Source organism: Panthera pardus, unplaced genomic scaffold (genome assembly GCF_024362965.1).
Source record: "Panthera pardus isolate Hobbes unplaced genomic scaffold, ASM2436296v1 HiC_scaffold_13, whole genome shotgun sequence".
Taxonomy (NCBI): Eukaryota; Metazoa; Chordata; class Mammalia; order Carnivora; family Felidae; genus Panthera; species Panthera pardus.
The window spans coordinates 204801940-204829626 of NW_026526688.1; the positions used below are offsets into that span (position 1 = coordinate 204801940).

General features: G+C 47.1%; 1 protein-coding gene across 12 annotated transcripts in view; it reads right to left on the bottom strand.

Moving 5' to 3' along the window:
* PIGG (phosphatidylinositol glycan anchor biosynthesis class G) overlaps positions 1 to 27687 on the bottom strand; it is a 44062-nt gene that overhangs the window by 12678 nt on the left and 3697 nt on the right. For 5 of the 12 annotated variants that reach the window (XM_019436858.2, XM_019436856.2, XM_019436857.2 and 2 more), the window contains exons 3-10: positions 20794 to 21003; positions 18833 to 19021; positions 17774 to 17915; positions 8616 to 8828; positions 4988 to 5205; positions 4360 to 4641; positions 2538 to 2995; positions 107 to 298 (exon numbers count right to left, since the gene is read on the bottom strand). In XM_019436858.2, coding sequence (XP_019292403.2) covers positions 107 to 298; positions 2538 to 2995; positions 4360 to 4641; positions 4988 to 5205; positions 8616 to 8828; positions 17774 to 17915; positions 18833 to 19021; positions 20794 to 21003 — 1904 coding nt within the window. The other 7 variants (XM_019436862.2, XM_019436864.2, XM_019436860.2 and 4 more) reach the window with 7 other exon arrangements.

A 27687-nucleotide genomic window follows, 5' to 3' on the forward strand; every position in this document is an offset into this window, starting at 1 on the left:
AGTAACTGCTGAGATCACGATTCACAGAAACCAATTCCAAAGTTCTAAAGACCGCGTGGCACGTTTCAGTGTATAAAACATTAAATAGATTTGCCAGTACGCTTACTTGGAAATGTCTTTGCTGTCTCGTTGCCATGGGAACAGGACATTTCCAATGGCTGCCCGGTAGCAGTAGACACCCAGGAGGCCAAGTGCCATGGCTACTTTTGACGTCAGGGAGCACCTCCTCTGCACCAGCGCAAAAATCATGATGAGCGAGAGGGCGGCCAGAACGGAGAGCTCAGCTTTATGATCAGAACTGAAATGAAACGGAAAATCCCCAAATCGCTAGTAAGTATAGCGATCGATGTTACGGATCTACACCAAGTGGTTTTCTAGGAACTGTATTAAAAATAGCTGATTTTTCTGAAAAGCAAAAAAGAAAAGAAAATCGTTGGTGCTTTAAATTCAAAGGTTCTTAAAATGCGACAAATGAGTTAACCTGAGCTCTCATTTCTCATTCACAAATGGTCCCTGCCACCAGGTCTGCACTGGCCAGTGCAGTGACCTGTATAGAACGCTATCCACTGCCTCCCCTGGCAACCCCATTTTCCCCCAACCACCGGTGAAGAGATTCTGGGCAAACTGTGTATTTGCCAGCACACGTCCTGCTCACGGGAGACCAGCACGTCCTGGTGCAATCCTCTCTCATTCCCTCATTAACACAGATTGACTCACTTGAGAGTGTCTGCTCGCTCCCAGGCAAGGAGACTTTGCAGTCAGGCTCGGGGCACAAAGCCGTCATGGCAAAGCTGCTCCCCTGTCTCTGTCTGGCCCCCGCCCACCATCCTGCCACCTCAGTGAGTGCTGCGCTGGAAGGCAGGATTCTTTTGTTTCATTCATCACAGCATACACTCACGAAGGCCAGACACTCAATAGTTGTTAAGTGGATGAGTGACTAACCCTGCCAAGGTAAACACACAGCAGCGGAAAAACTACTTGGAAAAGACTCGGAGGAAAGATATGGCCAGCGTCAGGACATGGGCCCAGGGACGGCGGGAGGTGATGGGTGTCGTGCTGGGGCCTGGCCCTGCCCTGGTGCTTGGTCTGGGAGGTGGTCACCTGGGTGTCCATTCGCTGTCGCTCTTTAAACTAGATGTTTTATGCACTCTCCTGGATTGTTCATTGTAACAACTGAAAAATAGCAATAAAGAAGGTGAGTTCAGATGCCTCTCAAGAAGCCCTTCTCTGAAGGAGAAATGGGGCCACGTTGCAGCTTCTTCACGAACTGACAGGACTAATTTGGCAGCACGGGGAAGGCTGTGATGCAGGAAGGGGCACCCTCTGAGGGGAAGAGGTCGGGCCTGATGTGCCGGAGGAGGGTCCAGACTGAGGAGTGGGCACAGTGGCCCCTGGAGAGGGGGGCGGGGCATCAGGGGCGGGATCAGCACATTCTCCTGCAGTGCCTCGACTCTCCAGAAAGGTAAGTGAGGCTCCCGGGCTGTCCCAGAGCTGCCCCAACCTCACATGCTCAGGCAGAGGTCTCGAGTTGCTTCTGCTTCCTCACCTGAGGTGGGACAGGCCAGCGATCTCTCTCCAGGCCTGCTACAAAAACGAAACGAGCAGGCACGTGGCAGGACCCGGAAGAAGCTGCCTGTGGTTGCCAGAGGTTTGCCAACAGAGTTAGCACTTGGGAGAAATTTCCCACAAGAATTATTTGACCAGAGGGATGATTTTTATAGCCTGTGATGGATCTTTCCAGGTATCTTGGAGCCATGGCAGTGTGCGGTCAGGGGTCCTCTGCTGCGTGCTGGGACTGCGTTCTATCACTTCCTTTTGTGTGTCTGCTGTGAGTAAAATCACACCTCGTTGTTTGACCCTACGCTCCCTGATCACTAGGACGGTGGGCATGTCCCTCGTCTTTCTGTTGGCATTCCCTCCTTTAGGAATGTGTCTGTCACTGTCCTGAGCCCCCTTCCTGCTGGCGACTTTCATACAAGTCCTTCACAGCGACAGGAAATAAATTTTTATTCCGTTCTCTTCCTTCTCCTTTAGTTTTCTAAGTCTTCACTGACAGGCAATTAGAATATATAATACGGCCAGTATTTTCTGTCCCAGTTTCCTCTCTCTACTGTGATCCTTGCCATCCAGTACACTTTCGACTAGGTTGCTCAGCCATCAGCCTCAGGGTGGGGAGAGAGGGGAGGAAGGACGGAGGGAGCATGGCCCTGTCCCAGACCTGCCTTGTCGGCGAGGAGGCAGCAAGTAACAAAACTATGTCCTCGCTGCAGTTGTCATTTTAAAACTGAAAGGTTTTCAAATATAAAGTTATGGTGACTCAGCAATAAAAAAACCCCAAACATGTTAGGGTAGCCTCAAATAAATCCATCTTTCAATATTAATTCCTGGCTTACAGTCTATTTTTCCATTTCTTCAGTTCTCAAATACCACTTCCGTCCTAAGTATAAAAAACAGGGCTGAATTTGGAAAAAGAACACTCTGTGGCCAGTCAGCCGTGCAAGGTCCGGCCTAAGGCTACGGCTCATACTCTCTCTCACCTGGTGAGCCAGTGCCCCAGGTCAGGCCGGTGGGCCCACTGCACACCCGTCTGGTTTAGTGACCGCAGCAGCCGGCAGCAGGTAAGTATCACCCAGGGGCTTGCCATCGCCATCCACTTCTCCCAGCCTCTGAGCGTGTTAAGGGAAGTGGGGCTCTTAGACACTCTGTGGGGCTCTAGCTCGTCATGGCCGATGCTCCTGTCCTGTAATGCTGGTGCAGTGTTGACAAACCCCCGCTCCCCGTGCGAGCATCGCCGGGGCTCACAGTCGTTGCCCAGAAAGCAGTTTCTGTAGATTTCGTGACACAGAGCCAGACACAGGGTGTTAACGAGGAAGTACCAGGTCTGGTGCTCTTCCTCGATGAAGCTGCTTGCGCCCAGACTCAGCACGTGGCCCATGGTCCCCAACAAGATAACAACATCCAACTCTGACCATCGTGAGTTTGGATGGGCTGGATTCTGTAAAAGGAAAATGCATTCCGTGAGGGAAACACACGAAAATTACACAAATCCCACCCCAGGCACTTAAAGTTCTTGCTCACAGAGCATAACCTGCTGTGACAGGCACTTGCAGCTCCTCACGCCCCCACCCACCCCCTGCTCTGCTCTGGAGGGACTGTCACCCTGGACTGCAAGTCCTAAGCCGAGTGACAGAACAAAGATACTTAGCCGCACACCGTCTGGGCAGTGCTGCAGCTCCGAGAGCTCCCCTACTGGCTCCTGGACCCAGCCCTCCTTGCACCCTCATCCTTTCCCTCAGGGCCTAGGCCTCCAGGGGTCACAGGCAGTTCCTGCTGCTTGAAACCAAAGAACCCCCAGGACATATGCAACCAAACCAGACATTTAATTTCTCCATGAATTTTCCAGAAATCCAGAAAGCTTTCATTAAAATGGTCAATTCCCTCGAAACAACAAAGTTGGCGTCACGGCACCAACCCTTCCATATGCCGAACGCGTTGAAGATTAAAGATCAGGACTCCGTGACTGTCATTTGACAACTTCTTAATGTTTCCTCTATTGGTCACGCACAGCTTGTATAAGACAGAAAGAGAGATACCATGAATCCTAATTTAGGGCCTAGAGAACAAACGAAATGGCTTGAGGGAACCCTATGTTCTAATGGGGGAACAGAAGCGTCCTATGAACGACAACACGTCAGCTCCTCAGACACAGGCACACGGGGAAGGGCCTCTGATCATTCTGGTGGCCTGGAGTGACTTCCCTGGGTCCCTTAGGCTCCGGGCACCATGGACCAACCGTGGCTGCCCACCTCTGCTTCACCACACTGCTACCGTGATCACGAATATAGGTGTCAGAGGCCAAAGACCCTAAGAAATCTACAGGAAAACATCAGTCTTGAAAAGAAAACTGCACTTTACGAGGCAGGATGGACTCCTGAGGAGGGCAGGGTGAGGACAGGGTCCCAGCCTCCTGCTGACCTTTCTGGAAGGTCTAATGAGTTGACTCCTTCCTCTCTGAAATGTTCTTCCCTTGGCTGAGCTCAAACACTTTCTGAGAGATGTCTGATTCACACTGCACCACCAGTCAACTGCCCATTTGTCTGTGACCAGCAGCCCATGTTTAGAGTCACAGGAACCCTGTGTTTACAACGAAGAAATGAGGCCTGTGACCTGGCAACACAGGTCTGAGGGTCTGAAGTCAGGATGCTCAGACGTTGGCCCTTCTGAAGTGTGGGCTCCTCAACTCTGCCTGGTTACACACCAAGGGGTTTAACCAGTGTCTGATGAATGAAAGATCAGCTGAGATAAGAGAAAAAGGCCGATCCAGGAAGACAGCGTCCCATGCGTGGGAACCAGCCTTACCTTGCTCAGGAGCTTTCCGCTGGCAAACATCTTGGCAAGAGCAGACACAACCGCACAGAGCAGTGCAGAGATCAACACCATCACTCCACCTGCCATCAGCCATGAGAGGCCACAGAAATAGCAGGAACTCTCAGCTGAGGTGCACACAATGACGTGAAGAGCAGAAAGAACCAGAAACATCAAATAAAACAGCAGAGAAAACACAGGCGACCACAGAGGAACTTCCAATTCAGCCTTGCTGCTCAGTGCTTGCGGGATGCTGAGCAGGAGCAGGGTTAGAACCTGGCAGAGAAAAACAGCAGCAGTGTCCATGACTGATGGGCTCGGAGAGAACCGGTCAGAAAAAGCCTGCCTCCTGACCTTGTGCCAGCTGTTCAAACGTTGGAAACAGAAGAAGAAAGCCCAATAAACACGGTTTGTACAGAGCTGCCAAGAGCGCACGCATACTTGACGCCTGGCAGTACTCTGGGCATGAGGGCACACCATGAGAGAGTTCAGCGAGTAAAGAAACTGGTATTTTTCCATATTTAGAAAAACAAGTGTTTTATACACTTGAAACTACAAAATTCTGGCTGAGTTATCAAATCAGTTTAACAGCCGAGCCGTGACTCCACACAAGCAGCCGTACCTCCAGAACCATGACGGTCCCCACCAGCATCGAGTAGATGTCGTACTGAGCCACCTGTCTGCTCAGGGATAGGCTCAGAGTCCTCAGGGCATCCAAGTACTGCCTGCGAACCTTGGTTCCCAGGTTGAAAAGGACTTCCGAGGTACTTTCCTCCAAGTACAGTCTGATCCAGTTCCCATGCAACCTCTCTGCCATTTTAAACTGCTCAAACCCAGGCTCTACCAAGAAGAGGACAAGGTTATATTACAAATCACAGACAAGAGGATGCGTATGTCATTTCAAAGTATTCCATTATTCACACGCATATAGTGCGAGCATAAGTTCTGAGACCTAATGGAGGTGAATTATTCCTTGGGGGGTGGCCAGCAACGCCTTCAGTAAAACTAACAGCTGATGATGCTCACGAATCCTCTGACATCCTGCCAGCCCACCACAGCCCTAGGCACAAAGCAGCACCCAATAGGGACAGAAGCATGTGCCCCCCTGTCTCTACCTTTTACACCTGGTTTTGCCTCCTCCTCTTCCTCCCCCTTCTCTCCCGATCTCTCTCCACCCTTTTCTTCTTCTTTAATGTGCAATATAAAAACAACCCAGAAATGCGTTACATTATTAGGTCCTCGGTGTTAAAAATCTTTCCAGTGCTCACACACTGTGAGGACCCATCTCTGACCTGTTTCCCTCTTTGCAAGTCCTCTCTGGAAAGGGACAGCAGTCCTGACCCCTCCTGCCACGATGCCGGGCTAGATGATCCTCCCCAATGCCAAGCTAGGCCGGCAGAACAGCTGCTGGGTGAAGCCCAGCCCCCACTGCTGGCTGGCTCCCCCTCTGGGATGGCAGCAGCAGGCAGCTCAGCTGGACCAGACCTACCGGTGACTCAACTCATCTGCAAACGCAAGAACTTCCTTTCTGAGACTCCGTGGTATTTAACATGCTCCTCTGACTTCCAGCAGAGCCATTCTAAGGTGGTCTAAACCATGCCTTTCAGGATTAGGGTTAAGGCTGCTATATGACCCTGAGCACAGCCCTGCCGCTGCTGCAGGCACCAGGTGACCAAGTGCTGATGGCAGGCATGACCCTAACCCTCAGATAGGGATGACTGCCATGCCCACTGCAGAGGGGAGGCACTTGGACACCAGCCCACAGGCTGGCAGGTGTGACGGCTGGGATCTAAACTCAATTAGTCTGGATCCAGGATGGAAACCTTAATTGTTATACCCCCCTCCCCCGCACCTTGAAGTCACAGAGATGTGGGGGCACCGGTGTCTATACCCAGAATCACAGAGGCATGGGGCATGGGGCTAGGCCTGCTTGGGGCTACCATCCAGCTGGGTTCTCACACGTGCATGGAAGTGCACATTGTGAGAAATGCTCTGGAGGAAAGCGGGAGAATATGGGAGACTTTTGGTAACACTGAGGAAACTGAATGAAATCTGGGGTTGAGGGTGGGGAACAGTAAGGCCTGATATTGAAGCTGAAGTGGAAGGTGGCCCAGGAATCCACCAGGTGAGCAGTGGGGAAAAGCATCCATTCTATGAGAGTAGCACATGCACAGGTCTTGAGACGAGAAAAGCCTGGCCCCCTGGAGTGAAGGGGGAGCGCCGGGCAAGCTGTATCAGATTGGGCTGGATGTTAGGGGAGGCCTTGAAATCAATTCTGGCGTCAGACACATACCCAGTTTTGTCTCAGGAAACACTGCTGACGTAGACAAAGGGCATCCCAGGGGCGTAAGGCCCCAAGAATGCTTTCCCATTCCAGGGACTGGCCTAAGTTCATCTCAGGGGCCTGCTTCCCACCACACCCACTGCAGTGCCTAATTCTCCCTACTTGCTACTCCTGAAATAAGCAAACAACGATCGCTGTGGTTTTGTTTGGGGTTTTGCTGGTTGTTAGTGTAGGAAAAAGGACACACGTTATCAATAACAAATTTGCAAAAGCTACCAAACAAGTTATTTTTGAAAACAAAGTAACCACTCTCTAGTTGGGACTGAAATGTGCACCAGAGCCGGCCTCACTTTTCACCCAGATTTTCACACAGTTGCTCACTGGGGGCCTCTTCACTGACAGGGGCTGGCTCCCCAGCTCTCCAGCCATTCAGGACACCTGGCTCCCCACTAGTCCCTGCAGGGCTTGTCGTCCACCAGCAGCTCAAGGCCAGTCTACGTCTCAGCGCAAACTCATCAGCATCACCATACTTCCTAGTACTCCACTCACTATCTCAAGTAGGAAAAGCTGCCAACATCACATTGAATGTCACCTCAAACTAGGAGTTGACTTCCTCTAAGTTCCCAAACCAGCCCCAGTTCCAGCACCAAACACGCTGTCCTTAATATACCTTGATGGTCAGATAAATCATACGAAAAGATGGTCGTGGGGCGATCTGGATCATTCCCACCAGAGTATCAATACCCCTTAGTTTTTCCCAGCTTAAAACTAGAAACAATATACCCTGTGTCGGCCTCCACCCACCTCAGACAACAGCCATTTCCACGCCCCAGGTCCTTCCCTGTCCCCACTCCAGCCTGGTTTTCTCCCAGTTCTCCATATGCACTGCTCCTGACAAAGCCACCGACAACCTCACCTGCCAGATGAATGGTCCAGTCTCAGTTCCTCACTCTAGCTTACCTTAAGTAGCGCTCAACATAGCTGCTCACTCCTCCCTTCCTGAGTTTCTTAATTTGCGTGACTTCCTCCACACCAACCCCCTCACCTGGCAAGCACCCTGCTTTGCAAACTTGCTCCTCCCACACCCTTCCCCATTTCAGTAACGGTCACTCCATTCTTCCACTGTTCTAATGAAAACCCCAAGCTGTTCCTTATGCCTCTGGTTCATCTGCACCTTATATCCAGCGCAACACCAAATCCCGCTTGCACTACCTTCAAAATATATGCAGGATACAGCCATTTGTTCTGGATTGCACTGCCACTGCCTGGGCCCTCACACCACCTCTCACTGAGGCACTGAAGCAGCCTTCGGACTCTCCTACCACACAAGGCAGAGCCTTCCACCTGGGCACCTGAGAGAGCCTTTGAGAGCCTTTGAAAACGCAGCTTGAAGATTTCAGACTCTGCACGAACGGCTGCACGGGCTCCCCATCTAGCTCATGATGAAAGCAAGAGCTTCTCCAGGGCCTAGAAGGCCTTCCTATCCCTCTGACCTCATCTCCTTCTGCCTTGCCCTAGTTCACCCTGCTCCAGCCACTCCGTCCCCCTGGTCCTCCCCTGAAGGTGCAGGCAGGTCCCCACTGCAGAACCCTGCATCTGCCACATGTTCTCTCCCGGTGTCAAAGGCCAGGCCTGCCCCGACAGCCCTCATCGACCTGCATTCTCCATCCTTTCCCCCATACAGCCTTTTCCTAAGGCGCTCCTCACCATCCTACTGCTACTTCTCCTCTGGAAGGTAAGCTCCGTGAGGGCAGAGCCCTTGTGCCTCCAGTGCTTGTGATAGTCCCCAGCCAAACAGGAACTTAGTGAAAAAATTCCATATTTGTTGAATGAAAGAACTTGATATAGATAACTGTACCTGTGGGTGTTGCTAATGGTGTTCATCAGGGTTCTAATAAAACAGAAGCACAAAGACTGATGACCTACACACAGGTGTAGTGGAAACATTGTCTATTAACTGAGTTACCTTTTTTGTATGATGGCACGTTCTCTTGCAACAATTTGCTGAGCTGCACTGCATTTAAATGTAAAAACCTCAACTGTTCTCTCACTGGTCTCCCTTCTATGGAGGGGAACAGGAGACTACCAACGCTGTTCTCTGGAATCGGCAGACCAAGCCCTATTGCTAGGGTTGCAGCCAAGTCAGTCTGTTGAACATGCTTTGGATGTCTGATGTCACCTAGAGAAAAGAAAACGGTTTGAGTGATGGGCTCTCAGATGTGTGAGATAGTAGTCATTCCCTAGACCTTTTTTTTTTTTTTTTAATTTATTTTAGAGAAAGCGAGCACGTGCAGGCTTGTGTGCATTGGAGAGGGGCAGAGGGAGAGAGAGGGAGAGGGAGGGAGGGAGGGAGGGAGGGACAGAGAGAGAGAGAGAGAGAGAGAGAGAGAGAGAGAGAGAGAATCTTAAGCAGGCTCCACACCCAGTGCGGAGCCTGACACGGGGCTCAATCTCAGAACTGAGAGATCATGACCTGAGCTGAAATCAAGAGTTGGGACACTTACCTGACTGAGCCACCCAGGCACCCCCGTTCCCTTGACCTTCTACAACCGATTATCCATCTCTTTGAGCCATTCTATGTAGATTCATACAGAAAGCACTTTCCTGGTTTTTATGTCAATAAATTACTAACTACTCATCCCGTGTGGGCACGGTGCCTTCCCCAAAGTAGCGTACGATATGTAGGAGGGATACCAACACAAGAAACAGTACCGCCTGAGTTTTAGAGCCCGGGATACGCACAGAGACAGCAGGTAGCTCTGTACATGCTGAGGGATGGTCACTTTGGTGAGGTCAACAGTCAACCTCCTGAACAAGGGTGACAGCAGGATGTATGGCAGCCCTACCCTGTGGATTCAGAGAGGCCCACACAGCACTGAGATATGGACAGACTTTTCAGCAGCTCCTGAGCAGTAGAAGGCACCCGTGCTGGGGAGAGCGGAGTGAGGGTGGATTCAGCTAGGCCTAGTTCTCTAACCAGCTCCAACAAGCAAGACGTCTGCCTACTGGTGGCCTGAGCAATTGAAGAGCTTCAAGCCCCGGTAATGGCCTGCTTTGCTACTAACTTTGCAGAGGAAATGGGTGTGACATCGGGACACTGGGCTCAGGCTCCTGCTTTGCCACTATCCGGCCGATGCCTTCGGTGAGAACGCAACACAGTCAGACTGTTCTCATCTGTAAAGAGAATACCCAGCCCCCACCCCCCAGAAACCACAATGAAGGTCCGAGGCGGACTGAGGGGGCGACCAGGGAAGTCTACCCAGGAGAGGTAGGTGGTGCTTGGTGGGAGTACCTCAGACACTGTAGTGTGGGTTTGCAGAGGTTTTACTCTCATTGTGGTACTTTTGGTTGTATAGAATTTTTCTTTTTGACTTGGTCAAATATATTAATCCCTTCTTGACCAACCCTCCACTGATGGGTTCTGGGTTATACTTAGAAAGAACTAACTACGCCAATTTTTTCATTTGTTTTTCTTCTAGTATTTTCTTATATTAAGTGCTTTGATCTGAAGCAAAACAAAACCCAAAAGAAAAATCCCACCTTAAATTGATTTTGGTGCTGATATTGGTGGTGGTGCCAGTGCTATTCCGAGATTACTCTGGGTGTTTATGGGATACTCATCTCCAGGGTCGTTGACAACCACGATTCTAAGCTTAGGAGGAAGACAGAAAAGATGTAGGGCCTAATACTTTCATTTTACAGCAATGAATGTGAATTGCAAGTATCAATACAAACTCAAGATCATTTTTATCTTAAAAAGATTTCCTTGCTTTGTCCAGAAATGACAAATAAGCCAGTATCCAGACAGTGGTCCTCAAAGATCCCTGTCCACTGAACAGAACTAGGGAATCCTGGAAAAGCAGCCGATTCCAGGTCCAGGGAAGGAACTGTGCAATGGGAGGCTGGAACCCTTCTCAGTCTAGAGAGCAACAGAACTCTCAGAGAGACTAAGGTGTTTGAGACCTCAAGGCTGGAAGGACTCAGGAGCTAATCTGAATCAGAGGCTCCTACTGGCCAAAGATGGCACAATTTGAGTATTAAAAAGAATATTACTTATAGGGAATTGAAACAAAATATGCTTAGATCCATGGGTTCACAATGCTACTAAACAACAACAACAACAACAACAACAACAGCAACACAAAACCCTAACTGGTCACAGATGAAGTGTGCTAGTGACTCACAGTGAACTAAATCGTTGGTCTGAAATTGGTAAATAAGTGGGAAGAATAACTCATCATTAATCCTCTGTCTGTTATATAAATGGTACCGGTAGGTAAGCAAAAGTAGATTGGGGAAGATTCTCCTTACAGAATGATTCAGGCTAGTTAGTGAAGAATTATACAATTAAAACATCACTGTTTGCAACCTCCAGTGAATTACTGGCCCTAGTTGGTCATCAGTGGCTACTGGCTTCACAATACAGCGAACAGTCAGACACTGTGCGCTTCCTGCTGGAAACAGCCTTATGAAAACCAGCCGACGGGATCTGAATCTGCCTCCTGGTCAGACAGGGTTCACAGAGGATATGTTAGCAGACAGTGTAGAGAGAGACTTCCCAGGACAAATAGCCACACTTCTTCAACAAATAAACTGTGGGAAAATAAAAGAGGATGGAGCGGGGACCTATAGACGGAAGAGAGCGTAAAGGGTTACATCAACCAATCTCAGTGCGTGGATCTTACTGGTATCTCAGCTCAAACAACCAAAGAGGGAGACCGACATTGGAGATTTGAACACTGACCATTTGATGAATTAAGGACTTAATACTATATTTTAAACGTGCTACATTAAGAAAGTAAGAGCACACATCTTCTAGAGACCTACTTCCAAGCAAGAAAGGAGAGGAAAGTGAGCGAGAAGGACGGAAGATGTAAGATTGGCTGTAACGGCCCATGAACACTGAAACTGGGTGGCGGGCTTTGCCTACTTTTGCAGGTCTGAAAACTCACATAACAAAGAGTGTTTCAAAAAAAGATTTAAATGTTTTGATCCGGAATTTACACAGGTTTAAAGAATGAGGTAGATTCCTAGCATAATTTTTTTTTTCTAGAAGGTCATGACATCACTTCTGGAATGCCTTGTCTTTTCTCCACTGCTGTGAAATGCCACCTTTTGTCACCAAATGCTACTGGGGTCTACTTTTCACCTCTTGATTTTGCTCCATTGATTAGTGTGACTAGCCCTTGCCAGCAATATTTTGATAACTGCAATTCTGTAATACTAATACAAGGCAGATCACATTACAGAGTGGGTTTTATCTCATGGAAGAAGGAAACGCATTTCAGAAAATCATTCTCCCCCTCCAGCAGCCAGGCCTTCTCCCACCTGCCTCATCTCCACTGGCCCTAGCAACATGCTCTGTACAGCTAAGCCACCTTTCACACATTCAATCAGCAAATACTGACAGCCACGATGTGCCAGTATTCCAGGCTGGAGGGGCAGAATATGAAAGAACAGGCAAAGTCCCTCCCTCTCTTCATGGAGTTTACATCCTGGTAGCAGGAGGGAGACAAAATATACCTGCTCTGCCCTATGTGGAAGTGAAGCACAAGCATGATCTCCTTCTGGGACCCCCTGACCCTGGATGGACCCAGATCTGTGCTTCTCTTTATTGGGAGGTTGGAACTCTGGGGGTGGACAGTAGCAGGCTGGGGGTGTATGAAATCACAAGGCACACAATCCCAAAGTGCTTATCTTTCAGATCAATAAACGCCTTAAGATTTTTTTTTTTACATTTTTTAAACGTTTATTTATTTTTAAGAGACAGAGAGAGACAGTGTGAGCAGGGGAGGGGCAGAGAAAGAGGGAGTGACAGAATCCGAAGCAGGCTCCAGGCTCCGAGCTGTCAGCACAGAGCCTGACGCGGGGCTCGAACCCACGAACCATGAGAAAGATTTTTTTTATTATTAAAACAAGCAACAAAAATGTACATGAATTTGTAGGCTAAAAATAAGCCTGCAAGGACCTATTAGGAATGGTGGCATGGGAGTTCTGTGGGTCAGCTTGCCAGGAGAACAAGCATAACTGGTAAAGAGCATAAAAACCACCACCAGCACAATGATTTATAGCCTCCGGAAACCATCTAGGGCATACGGCAAATACAGAAACCTTTGTTCAAGAAAATCTAAAGCTTGGTAGGAACGGGAGAGTGTGAGGCCCTTGAGGAACCACGACCCACTCTCTCCCCCCGCCATTTGCAGCTCCGTGGGACACAGACTACTCTGAGAGGGTGCACTGAAGAACACAGGGCTCCCTCTCCCCCCGGGGCCCTGTGGAGGGCTCTGTGCTCTCCCTGCGAGGAACAGGCTGCCAGCATTGCTCATCCTCCTCAGCTGTGTAGTGCACACCCTCAACAGCAGTGGAGTGGCTGGGAGCTACCTTGTCCTGCCCAGCCTCACCCAGAATTTCTATGCAAGGCATAAAAGGCCTACAGTACTGGGGCCCACTCACCCTTACACCAGTCTTGCCGGGTGGAGGCTGCCCCCAGAATAGGCTAGCAGAAAGACCAGAGGCGACTACACAGAGCCCCCAAGAGAAGGGGACTGTTGTTACCACCCATAACTAGAAACTGTGGCTCAGAGAAACCGCCCAGGGCAGGCCACAAAACAGAGCAAAACTCCCCACAAAAGAACTGACTTTGTTTGGAATAGAAGGTGGTGAATTCACACCTAGGAATGCTCTTTAAAACAATGGAGATTTTGGAGGTGGGCAGCTGAGAGGAGACTGGTAGCTTCGTGACAGCAACAAGCTAAACCACAGGCCAGCTAAGTGCTCAGAGAGGAGGGCCTGGGGAGAAGACAGCAAGAAGGCTCAGAACCGCCTCAGAGAACGGCCTCAGAAAGAACCCTTCAAAGGGGCTCAAATATGAGATCAGATTGTGAAGCACATTTATCACAAACTGTTGAAAATAAGGCAGTCAGCTGGCAGTGAGTGGAGCCTGACAGCTGGGTGTGACAGCAACAGAGAGCCACTGAGTCTGCGGTCACCCCAGCGCTGCTGTCCCCGCACAGGAGCAACAGCAGACTTCACGCTGTGGGAGATGACCTCACTGAAATGGTCAAGCCACGGCACTCAGTAAATAAACAAGGAAACGACAATGAAGACAGGCCCGGGCTGGGGGGTGGGCAGACCTGCAGCATCCAGAGTTGCTACAATAGATTATTTGAGATGTTCAGTTTTCATTGAAAACTGTGAGTAATTATGCAAAGAAACAGGAAAGTAAAACTCAGAAGGGAAAGCAACAGAACCTCCCAGGGAAGGGCCCAGATGCTAGAGGTAACAGACTGTCTTTTCAGCAGCCACAGTAAACATGCACAAAGAGCTCCAGGAAACTATGCATAAACAAGTAAAGGAAGGTCTGATGACAATGTTGTCATCACATAGTGATTATCAACAAAGAAACAGAAATTATAAAGAAAAGAACCAAATGGAAAGTGTGAAAATGAAAAACACAGTAACTGAAACGAAAAATTCACCATAGCTGAATAGCAGATTTTGAACTGGCAGAAGAATCACCAAATTTAAAGTCAAATTGATAAAAAAATATACAATCTGAAAAACAGAAAAATTCCCAAATTTGATGAGAACTATTCATCTACACATCCAAAAGCCTCAACGGACTCCAAGTTGGATAAACACAAAACATGCATAGCATAATACAAGAGCTGGAGGCGCTGGGTGGCTCAGTCGGTTAAGCGTTCGACTTAAGCTCAGGTCATAATCTCATGGTTTGTGAGTTCGAACCCCACATTGGGCTCTCTGCTGTCAGCATGGAGCCTGCTTTGGATCCTCTGTCTCCCTCTCTCTCTGCCCCTCCCCTGCTCGCTCTCTCTCTCTCTCCCTCCCTCCCTCCCTCAAAAATAGCTAAGCATTAAAAAAATTAAAAAAAAAATTCTGAAAGACGAGAAGGGAAGCCCAGGTAGACTGGGATGATGTGTCATCCAAAACTGTGGAGGCCAGAAGGCAGTGGGATAGCATATCCAAAGCACTGGAAGAGAAAAGAATGGTCAGCTAAGAGTCTTACATCCAGCAAAACTATCTTTCAAAAATGAAGGCAACATAAAGACACCCAGGGTAAAAACAACAACAACAACAACAAAAAACAAAATAAAAAAGAAACTATTAATTGCTAGCAAACCTGGATTATAAGAAATACTAAAGGAAGTTCTTTAGGCTGAAAGCAAGTGACTCCATGGTTAATTCTGTTCCATAAAAGAAGCAAAGAGCATCAGTAAAAGTAATTATACAATTATAGAACACATAAAAACATATTTACCTTCTTACTGAATTAAAAAACTATTATATAAAACACATATACAGTTAGGTCTTCAGTTTGTAACATGTAAAAATATAACGTACTTGACAATAACAGCACAGAGGAGGGACATAGGGGCAAAGCTGTATTGGCAAAAGAAAACAACACCATATGAAAACATCTGTGCACGCAACTTCTTTCCAAATGTTTACAGTAACATTATTTCTAACAGCTGAGAAGTGGAAACAACCCATGTATCTATCAGCTAATGCGTGGATACACAATGTGGTCTATCTGCACAACAATGTAGCCAAACAGAGGAGTGAAGTCCTGACACCCGATACAACTGTGGAAGAACCTTGAAAACATCATGCTCAGTAATCAACAGCCACTCACACAGGGCCCGGTACTACGGGGTCCATGTACATGAATGTCCAGAAGAGACAAATCTATAGAGGTGGAAAAAAGATCAGCGGTTGTGTAAGGGCAGCGCTGGGGGCAGGGGGACTGGACATGCACTGTCCTAAAATTAATACTGACTCTGAGCGAACTAGATACAGCGCAGTCCTGGCTCATAAAATCAGCATAATGAGACTACCGAACACAACCATTCCGGAAACAAATGTACAGATAACAAAAAGCTTGGAACCCACCCACCGTTGGCACTGCGGTCAGTTGTCAGGCATCCGCGCATGCAGCTGCCCTGGCTGCTCCTGGCTCTGAAGACGCAGCCAGGCCTCCCAAGGAGATTCTTAAATGCCCACCTTGAAGACGAAACTTCAACGCTATAGTTCAACAATAACCTAACAACGCACAATAAAAACCACCCACTTGGTTGTCTCTCTTCCTCCCCACACTACGAGGCCCCTGAGGGTGAAGGCTGCCCACAGTGTCCGGCGCAGTGCCTGGCCCACCACAGGTACTCAGCGTACCTCCACTGGATGGATGAGTGGAAAGACTGTTTCTGGCATGGGCTCTCGCTCAGGTAGGGGAGCCACACAGGACCCTGCTTTGGGTACACAGTGTGGGAAAGTCAGGTGTAGGAAGTTGGTGCTCTGGTGAGTAGAGCCTTCACTGGAAGGCAGGCAAGACACCTAGAATGGAAAGGCCCAGGTCACAAGAGCCAAGGACTTATATTTTAGGGGGTCAGATGTCCGAGGGGAGAAAGCACTATTAAAAGACAGAAGGAAGTCAGTGGAGTTCTGCCCCAACCAATCCTCAAGCAAGTGGAAGATTCATTCATTCAACAATTCTTTTTGGCACTGATCATATACCAGGCAATGTTTAGGCCCAAGGCAGGCATGTACCAATGAACAAAATAGACTAGGTCATGCCTGACTATAGCTGAAGTGCAGAGAGGAGGCAGATATTACACGCGTCACATCTAAGTCTTTAACTACAATCTAAGCAAAGAATGATGGAAGGATGCACAGAATGCTGTGAAAAATGAACAGAGGGAAGGCAATTTGGTCTCGTGGATGAGCAACTGACGTCAGATGAAACCAAGGATGACTGGATCTGATGTGGCGACAGAGTCGGGGGCATGTGGGGAAGAGCTTGCCACTTGGAGGACCCATGGGAAGGGCAGAGGACAGGACATAGTGAATAGTGATGAATATGGCTCAGGATGAAGCTGTTTGGTAGGAAAGAAACCTCATGTAGGACTTACCTGACCCAAAGTTTAGCTACTGAAAGGTTTTATGTACGGGAGATCGGGGATGGTCTGGAATGTGGGGAGCAAGGGAGAAGGAGGGTGAAGAGAGACACCTAGGTTTCCGATTGGAAGAATCACACGAAGGTGCCATTTGCTGGCAGAGCAACATGAGAGGGCAGATTAGGATGTGAAGCTGTCATTTCTCTACCTGTGGGAGACCCAAGTGGAGGTGTCAGACAGGCAGCTGAGTAGACAGTCTGGAGACTGGAGACCAGAGAAGAAAGACAGCTGACTAGACACCAAAGTGAGAGTTAGGAGGAAAACCAGACACATGGGAGGTCCCAGAACTAGGAGTCAGAAGTGCCAAATGGTATGGAAGGATTGCGTGAAAGGAAGCCAGAGTGTTCAACTCAGAGATAACTGGTGGGCGAAGGTGAGCGTGTGGTAAAGCGAGGAGGCAGAGGCCAGCCTCAAGTGCAGGGTGAGGGAGGGCAGATAGCTGTGAAGCAGGCCGGCCTGCATGGGTCAGAGCTGCCCGTGTGTGTTTGGGGTGGAGAGTTGGGTGTCTTAATGCTGAAAGATGGGCCCTCAGGTAGTCCTGCTCTGACCCTTAATAGTTTCCAAAGATGGATAGTTTATAAAAATTTTAATTACTAACGTCTCTTTCTTTTAGTTCATATATGTGTTCAGATGTCTCCAAGCTGCTGGTAATTTTTATTAGCACCTCCAGATATTCAGGCAGTGACATTCATACAACAAAATTTCCACAAGAAATGTCTGCATTATAAGAATCGGGGTGAGAAATGTAAACTCCAAACCCTGGCTGCACCCTGTCCCACTACTTCTCATCTTCACATTGCTCAGGGTATTTCAGACACACCCAGCTTCCCAAAATTGATTTTTAAATTTAAAATCAGACTATAGAAAGAAGTTACGTAAAATACCGTTTTAAAACAGTAAACATCCCGGGGTGCCTGGGTGGCTCAGTCAGTTAAGTGTCCAACTTCAGCTCAGGTCATGAGCTCATGGTTCATGAGTTCAAGCCCCGCATCGGGCTCTCTGCTGTCAGCATGGAGCCTGCTTGGATCCTCTGCCCTCCCCTCTCTCTACCCACCCTCCACCCCTCCCCCCTCCTGCCGTGCACACGTGTTCACTCTCTTAAAAATAGACATTAAAAAAAAAAGGAGAATAGTAAACATTCCTAAATCCTCACCAGGCTTCCTTTCAAATGCAGAACTGATTAAGATCAGGGGGGTGTTAACTTCCTCCATGGAAGAGGCCCCGTGACTTCCTGTTTCCGACATTCCATGATCACCACAAAGAACCAGCAAATTGGGTGAAAGATTCTCTCTTTCCTACAATGCAAAGGAAAAATATTTCAGTTGCATTCAGACTGAGGAGAACGCACGCTCTTGTTAAGGAAAAACTTTAGATTTTAGCTGTACTCTATAAATAGTAGCTCTTTCTAAACGTGTTAGACTTTTTTTTAACCTATGAGCTTACAAGATCAAAGGGTTAAAGTCAAAGAGTACCATAAATAAAACAGAATCACTTGGAGGTCACAGAGCCCAGGAGGGGTACATTTAGGGCCTCCGAAGGCAGAGGATTTGAGCTTGGTTTCTGTCTGCCATTGCTGAGCTGCGAGAGCCAAGGTGCCCTCCTTGTCAGGCCTGTCTCCTGTGTGTCAAACGGGGCTGCCCCTTAGCCCCAGCGTTCCAGCAAAGGGCCTTTGCTGTTCTCGGATTTGCCCAGCAGGCTCTGCCTTACCGCTACTGCCTCTTCACCTGGAACGCACCCTCACAGATGGCGGATCCGCCCCTCTCTCCTTTCAAGGCTCCACTCACATCTCACACGTCCTGAAGGACAGCTGCTTTCATCTCACCGTTTAAAATCACAGCTTCTCTCTCAGATGCTGTTCCCACCTCTTGCCCTATGCTCTCCTCTGGCACTAATCACTTTCCAGTATACTTATGTATTCATTTATTATGCCCCTTGTTTATCCTTCCTGGCAAGAGTATAAGCTCCACAGATGCCCAGACAGGAACAATGATATAAAAGGCATTCTGGAACTAGTAGCTGCTTAAGTGGGTGAGTGGTAGACAAAACCAGAGCTGCTGGAGGCTGAGCCTGTGCTCTGTGCTTACAGGTGAACTGAATGATGGTGGGCGTGGCATTCACGTAGGTCCCAAGTCCACTTCAGGAACTTGGTTTCTCCTAGGAGACGCTGGCACAGTGACTCTAGCACTCCACGGCGCTCCACAGTGAGCCTCACCTCGGACAGCAGCGAGGTGTGGATCTTCATCAGGATGTTGTCCATCTCGCTGAGTTTGTGCCCGATCAGGGGGCTGCTGGGCCCGGAAATGTGGCCGATGTGGTCCAGCCCAAGGTAGTGGAGGATTAACACATCCCAATCCCCTCTTTTTAATACTTTATCCAAATGCCTTGTAACATTATCATCCACCTGTAAAGGGGGAAAAGTAAGTATGAATAACTCCTCGTTTCCCTTGATCTTCACTCTCCAAGAGAAAGTGATACAGTCCTTTTAAAACCTAAGCATTTATTTTAGGTAACAGGACTAAGAGTCTGAAAAGAGCAAAAAACCCTAATAAACAAACAGAAAAAGCTGTCATAAAAAAATTAAACAAGGGGTGCCTGGGTGGCTCAGTCGGTTGAGCGTCCGACTTCGGCTCAGGTCATGATCTCACAGTTCGTGAGTTCGAGCCCCGCGTCAGGCTCTGTGCTGACAGCTCGAGGCCTGGAGCCAGGTCATGATCTCACAGTTCGTGAGTTCGAGCCCCGTGTCAGGCTCTGTGCTGACAGCTCGGGGCCTGGATCCTGCTTCGGATTCTGTGTCTCCCTCTCTCTCTGCCCCTAACCCACTCACATTCTGTCTCTGTCTCTCTCAAAAATAAATAAACATTAAAAAAATAAAAATAAATAAATATTAGCATTAGATTAAGCTTTTACTAATACTGTTTCACATTTCTAAGTTACAGATAGAACATGTTATACAGATAATTTCAATGAGAAGTATTATTCTAAAAAAAACTCTGCAGGATCCATGCTGGGAGTTAACTAACACTAAGCAGATAGCCAGGTCACACAGGTGCCAGAGTTCAGGTGACCTCTGGGCTGAAGCTGAGTGTCCTATGAGAAGGCTGCTCTGGGAGGAAAGACACAGCTTTCGGCAACTAGTAGAGCAGCCACTGAGAGCCGGGAGCCTGGTCAGCCCTGACCACTCAGCTGGCCCACCTCCCTCCCACTGGAAAGTCACTACAAAGGGAAGGGTCTCTAATTGATGAGACAGAGGACGAGAAAACTCAGTAACTGCTTCATCTACAGACATCAACTTCAGGAAAGGATATCAACCTAAGCAAGACTGCAGATGCTCCACGAGGCCCAGCAAATTGAGCTGCTGTGCGTGTGCCTCTAGTCTATGGGGACTCCCTCTGGAGTTGACCAGGGTCAACTGTCTTTAAATTGATTGATTGATTGATTGATTGATTGATTTTAGAGAGAGAGAGCACACGAGTGGGCAGAGAGGGGCAGAGGGAGAAAGGGAGGGTGGGAGAATCTCAAGGAGGTTCCACACTCAGCACAGAGCCTGACGCGGGCTCAATCCCACCATCCTGGGACCATGACCTGAGCTGAAATAAAGAGTCAGATGCTCAACTGATTGAGACATCCAGGGTCTCAGCCAGGGTCAGCGTTCTGACTACGGGACTAATCATGCCCTCTTTCTTGTTGGAGACTGCACTCCCAGCACAGGGAAATGCCCCTCAGGACCAGGCTCCGCCCAGCTCACCATCTGTCCTCCCACCTCTCCACTGGGGATGCCACCACACTAACAGGAGAACATCCTCAAAGATCCCAGAGAGGCGACGGAGTCCTCAGGCTCTGCCCTGTACAGATGCTGCGCCCGCCATTCTGTCCACTTGGGAAGTCCCTACTCACTTCTCAAAACTCAGCTTAAATGGCTCCTTGCTGGCTGGCCCTGATCCTCTGTACCCCCATCAACAGGCGCTTGGCTGTTCCAAGAGAATTTTGATCACAACTGCATCAGGGTTCATGTCCCTGGGCCGTAACTGATTATGTGAATGAATGGACAATTTTTACAACCTCTCCATACTACTCCTAATATACTAATAAAAGCCACATACAAAACGATGTTGCCTCTAAGAGTATATCAGACTCCATCTATCATGACAAAATTTTCTTATTTGAAAACCTGACCTCTGTATAATCTGACACAAAAAATGAGGTTGTTCCATCATATTCCACAAAATGCTGTGGGAATAATTTCACCCATGTTTCATCTCCATAAAAGATCATTCTTTTCCCAGCTGCTTTTGCCTGTGTGATCACATTGTCTTCCAGCAGTGCAGGGGAATTGAGGTTCCTGACAACATCGATGAAGCCAGGGAGGCTCCCTGTCATCAGTGCCTGCAGGAGGAAACATTTGAGAACTTAGACCATGGAATCCAAAGCACAGCGAGGGAAGGGGTGCCAAAAATCATTTTATGGATGAAAGAGGAAAGCATAAAACTAGGGCATCCTCAATACTGGAGGGTGGGTCAGTGTTAAGACAAAGGGGAAAGCTGCACATACGTTCTGGCAAAGCTAGCAAACCTGATCACAAAGACTTTGTTGTATTTCAGCCAATGGGAGGATGGAGGAGGCTGCGGGCAGCTGGATGACAGTGGTGGACAGGAAAGCCGTGAGTTACAGCAACTGAAGCAGATGGCAAAGTGTGTTATGCATCGAAAACACAAATCTGTTTACTCAACCACCTGTCAGGTCCTCACCTAAGCTTCAAATCTGCTCTGTGTGATGAGCAAACTCCATGTACTGATCTTACAACACAGCAATTCTAATGTCCACCTTGAGTGGATGAACAGCTTCTCACACACACCTGGGAGGAAAGCAGTCTCTAAGCAAAAACTCTCAGGAATTCCCATCGTTAACGGGCCCAGGTTGCTGGTGGGACACCCCTGCTCCACACACACACACACACACACACACACACACACACACACCCTACTGAAATTTCTGGGAAGAAAGGGTAGGCGTGACATATTGCCAATACCTTTCTGATGTAGAGTTATGTCAACAACCTCCCTCATTTTAGCATAGAGTCTAAGAGGCCATTGTAACAGGTCATGTGTCTCCTATGATCTGGAGTTATCCAACAACCCATGATACTGGCACCCAGGGACCTATGTACTGAAATAAACAGAAATCTGGACAGTGCCAACAGGCATACTAAGTTTTCCAGGACTTCTTTAACAGCTAAAAATGCAAATATGGATTAACCTGACTTCTGGAATGCCAGAGGAGCTTGGCATATCTCCTCCCATAAGAGCAATGATAAATGGGACCAAACTGCCAAAAGCAACCATTTCCAGACTTTGAAAGCTCATCAAGGATATAAAACAAATTGAGAAGTTCTTATCTAAGACAAACTACTGAATCTCAGGAAGAGCTGTGAGTCCCTGTGCTGTTTAACATAGCCTGCTCCCCTTCTCCTACCCCTGCAATATAGCAGCCATGGGGATCCGTCTGACCTGGAGCTGCTCAGAGAAGTCCCATGCCAGGGATATGTTGGAAGCAAGGAAGGCCAACCTTACAGCTGCCTGAGGGGTCAGTGCTGTTTCTGGTAAGAGAAAGGCCTAACATTTAAAAGTCACATCTGGGGGCGCCTGGGTGGCTCAGTCGGTTGAGCGTCCGACTTCAGCTCAGGTCACGATCTCACGGACCGTGAGTTCGAGCCCCGCGTTGGGCTCCGGGCTGATGGCTCAGAGCCTGGAGCCTGCTTCCAGTTCTGTGTCTCCCTCTCTCTCTGCCCCTCCCCCGTTCATGCTCTGTCTCTCTCTGTCTCAAAAATAAACGTTAAAAAAAAAATTAAAAAAAAAAAAGTCACATCTGGGTCACAATGCTATGAAACTTGAAATCAACCACAGGAAAAAGTTTGGAAAACCTCCAAATGCATAGAGGTTAAAGAACATCCTACTAAAGAACCAATGGGTCAGCCAGGCAATTAGAGAAGAAATTAAAAAATATACGGAAACAAATGAAAACGAACACATGACAATCCAAACCCTTTGGGATGCAGCAAAGGCAGTCCTACGAGGAAAATACATGGTAATCCAGGCCTATCTCAAGGAACAAGAAAAAATCCCCCAAACAAAATCTAACAGCACACCTAAAGGAACTAGAAGCAGAACAGCAAAGAAATCCCAAACCCAGCAGAAGAGAAATAATGAAGACCAGAGCAGAAATAAACAATATAGAATCTAAAAACAAAAACAAAAACAAAAAAACAGTAGAGCAGATCAATGAAACTAAGAGTTGTTTTTTTTGAAAAAGTAAACAAAATTGATAAACCTCTAGCCAAGCTTCTCAAAAAGAAAAAAGGACCCAAATAGATAAAATCACAAATGAAAATGGATTTATTACAACCAATCCCTCTGTAATATAAGCAATTATCAGGGCCTACTATGAAAAATTATATGCCAACAAACTGGACAACCTGGGAGAAATGGACAAATTCCTAGACACCCATACTCTTCCAAAACTCAAACGGGAAGAAATAGAAGATTTGAACAGATCCACAAGTAGTGAAGAAATTCAATCAGTTATCAAAAATCTCCCAACAAATAAGAGTCCAGGACCAGATGGCTTCCCTGGGGAATTCAACCAGACATTTAAAGCAGAGATAATACCTATCCTTCTCAAGCTGTTCTAAAAAATAGAAAGGGAAGGAAAACTTCCGGACTCATTCTATGAAGCCAGCATTACTTTGATTCACAAACCAGACAGAGACCCAGCAAAAAAAGAGAACTACAGGCCAATATCCCTGATGAATATGGATGCAAAAATTCCCAACAAGATACTAGCAAATTGAATTCAACAGCATATAAAAAGAATTATTCACCATGATCAAGTGGGATTCATTCCTGGGCTGCAGGGCTGGTTCAACATTCACAAATCAATCAATGTAATACATCACATTGATAAAAGAAAAGATAAGAACCATATGATCCTGTCAATAGATGGAGAGAAAGCATTTGACAAAATACAGCATCTCTTCTTAGTAAAAACCCTCGAGAAAGTTGGGATAGAAGGAACATACTTAAACATCATAAAAGCCATTTATGAGAAGCCCACAGCTAACACCATCCTCAATGGGGAAAAACTGAGAGCTTTCTCCCTGAGATCAGGAACATGACAGGGATGTCCACTCTCATCACTGTTGTTTAACATAGTGTTGGAAGTTCTAGCATCAGCAACCAGACAACAAAATGAAATAAAAGGCATCAAAATTGACAAAGAAGTCCAACTTTCACTTTTCGCAGATGACATGGATACTCTACGTGGAAAACCCGACAGACTCCACCAAAAGTCTGCTAGAACTGATACATGAATTCAGCAAAGTCGCAGGATACAAAATTAAGTACAGAAATCAGTTGCATTTTTGTACACCAATAATAAAGCAACAGAAAGACAAATAAAGAAACTGATCCCATTCACAATTGCACCAAGAATCATAAAATACCTAGGAATAAACCTAACCAAAGATGTAAAATCTGTATGCTGAAAACTATAGAAAGCTTATGAAGGAAACCGAAGAAGACACAAAGAAATGGAAAAGCATTCCATGCTCACGGATTGGAAGAATAAATACTGTTAAAATGTCAATACTACCCAAAGCAATCTACACATTCAATGCAATCCCAATCAAAATTGCACTGGCATTCTGCTCAAAGCTAGAACAAACAACCCTAAAATTTGTATGGAACCACAAAAGACCCCGAATAGCCAAAGTAATATTGAAGAAGAAAACTAAAGTGGGAGGCATCCCAATCCCAGATTTTAGCGTCTACTACAAAGCTGTAATCATCAAGACAGTATGGTCCTGGCACAAAAACAGACACATAGACCAATGGAATAGAATAGAGAACCCAGAATTGGACCCACAAATGTATGGCCAACTAACCTTTGACAAAGCAGGAAAGAGTATCCAATGGAAAAAAGACAGTCTGTTTAGCAAATGGTGCTGGAAGAACTGCACAGCAACATGCAGAAGAATGAAACCAGACCACTTTCTTACACCATACACAAAAATAAACCCCAAATGGATGAAAGACCTGAATGTGAGACAGGAACCCATCAAAACCCTAGAGGAGAAAACAGGCAACAACCTCTTTGACCTCAGCTGCAGTGATTTCTTACTCGACACGTCTCCAAAAGCAAGGGGATTAAAAGCAAAAATGAACTATTGGGACCTCGAGATAAAAATCTTCGGCACTGCAAAGGAAACAATCAACAAAAGGCAACTGAGGGAATGGGAAAAGATATTTGCAAATGACATATCAGGCTAGTATCCAAAATGTATAAAGGACTCACCCAACTCCCGAAAAATAATCCAGTGAAGAAATGGGCAGAAAACATGAACAGACACTTTTCCAAAGAAGACATCCAGGTGGCCAACAGACACATGAAACAATGCTCAACATCACTCATCAGGGAAATACAAATCAAAGCCACACTGAGATACCACCTCACACTGGTCAGAGTGGCTAAAATGAACAAATCAGGAGACTATAGATGCTGGCAAAGATGTGGAGAAATGGGACCCCTCTTGTACTCTTAGTGGGAATGCAAGCCAGTACAGGTGCTCTGGAAAACAGCGTGGAGGTTCTTCAAAAAATTAAAAATAGATCTATCCTATCACCCAGCAATAGCACCACTAGGAAGGGATGCAGGAGTGCTGAGGCATAGGGGCACATGCACCCCAATGTTTATAGCAGTGCTTTCAACAATAGCCAAATTATGGAAAGAGCCTAAATGTCCATCAAGCGATGAATGGATAAAGATGTGGTTTATATATACAATGGAATACAACTTGGCAATGAGAAAGCATGAAATCCTGCCATTTGCAGCAACGTGGATGGAACTGGAGGGTACTGTGCTAAGTGAAATAAGTCAGGCAGAGAAAGACAGATACCATATGTTTTCACTCATATGTGGATCCTGAGAAACTTAACAGAAGACCAAGGGGCAGTGGAACGCAGGGGGGGGGGGGAGTTACAGAGAGGGAAGGAGGCAAACCATAAGAGACTCTTAAATATTGAGGACAAACTGAGGGTTGATGGGGGGTGGGGGAGAGGGGAAAGTGGGTGATGGGCATTGAGGAGGGCACCTGTTGGGATGAGCACTGGGTGTTGTATGGAAACCAATTTGACAATAAATTATATATAATACATATAATTATAATATATATTATATAAAGGACAGCTATAGCATATTTCTGTAAGCTCCCACATATTCCTGAAATCTGGATGCACACACGGGGCTGAGTGTGCACTCAGGAGAGATCAGACAGTGCCTAGTTACCGGTTCCTTCCAGCTGAGCAAAAGGCACTGCTCACACAGAAAGTGAGAAGGCAGGCTTACTAGGTGCCTGAACAGTGAGAACAAACCATACACAGAGCCCTGGAAAGGGTGGAAGGCCCACTGCATAATGTATTTAAGCACAACCTCTGACCAATCATTGGCTAACCACTAACTATGCTCACCAAGGGGTAACCTTTCAGAAGACCAGCTTAAAAATAAAAAACAAGAATTTAAAACAAAAATGAGCATACCCGTTACTGTGCACTCCAGAGGAGACAGACTCTACAGAAAGAGTTTAGGCAAGTGATTACACTAACAAACCAACAAAATGACAGCAACAACCACCACTCCTGGGGTAGCGGATCAAAGTCCAGAGTGTGGTGGTGGTTGCACGGCTATGCCACATTTGTTAAATCTCACCAAACTGTGCACATAAAAATGTATGCGCTGCATCGTATGAAAATTCTATCTCAATGAAATTATTTTTTAAAATGTGAGCCTCTCCCCCTCCGTGAAATCCTACTGCTTCTAGGTAACCAGTTACTCTTGGCGAGTATCATACCGTACCTTTTCCTGTATGTGTACAATCACAAAGGTACATATTTTTCTTTACCAAAATGGTAACAAACTATATAAATAATTCCACAACTTGCTTTTGTTTTTCAAACGCTAACATATCATGAACTTCTTTCCCCAGAAAACACACAGCTGCTGCTGCTTCTTCTTTTTTAGCACCAACAAAGCGATCCAGTATTTGGACCAAGACCATTTTAATGGACATTTATTTTAAAAAGCTTCCAATGGAAGTGCCATCTGAGCTGAGATCTGAAGGCTGACATGTTGTCTAGGGGAAGGGAAGGGAGGTGAGGCGGGGCTTTCCAAGGGGGAGCACCGCAATCTGTGAAGGCCCCAAGGTTGAAGGAGGGCAGCACACTTGGGGTACGGAGAGCTATGGGGATCCTTGTGGATGAATGACACAGGAAGAGGGAAGGCAGCTCAGATGAGGGTGGACAGGTAAACAGGGACAGGACCATGTAGCCTCAAGGCCTGGGTTAGCACCCAGAGTTTAAGCCAGCGCACCACGAGCTGCTTTGTTTGGACAGGCAGTGCAGGGCTTGGCTCAGTGTTGAGAGTACCTGTCCACCTCATTTCGTGTGAGGAAGAGGTCATCACCAATCTTTAACTTTATACAATGTGATAGACAAAAACTGGGTTTACAGATTGATTTAGTTTGCTTTGCCCTGATTACTAGTAAAGACATCTTTTCCTATGTTTACTCGCCATTTCAATGTCTTCCTTTGTGGGGTTCTTTATATCCTTTGCCACTGGATTGTTTTCCGTCAGATTCTCTTTACACATCACGGGCTTAACATCTTGTTTGTGATCTCAGCTGTAAATGATTTTTCCAAGTTTATCATTTGTCAGTTGACTTAGTTTATAGTGTCTTCCACCACATAAAGGTTTTCTGTTTCCACGTGGTCTAATCTGTCCATTCTTTTCCCAGGGGCTTTTATAAGGCACTTGCCTCCTTCTCATATTAGGCTGGGTTTCCACTAACATTTTCAAGGAGGGCAGGGACTATTTAGTACCCTTCACCCTCCTGCATGCCTGCAGGAGGCATGCAGGCAGCTGAGAGCCCTGGGAAGTCTAAGTGAGAGCCCAAGCCTGACATCACCTCGGAGGTCTTCCTGTGGTTGCTGTGGCCTTGGGAATAGTAGTTTCTTGCCTTCT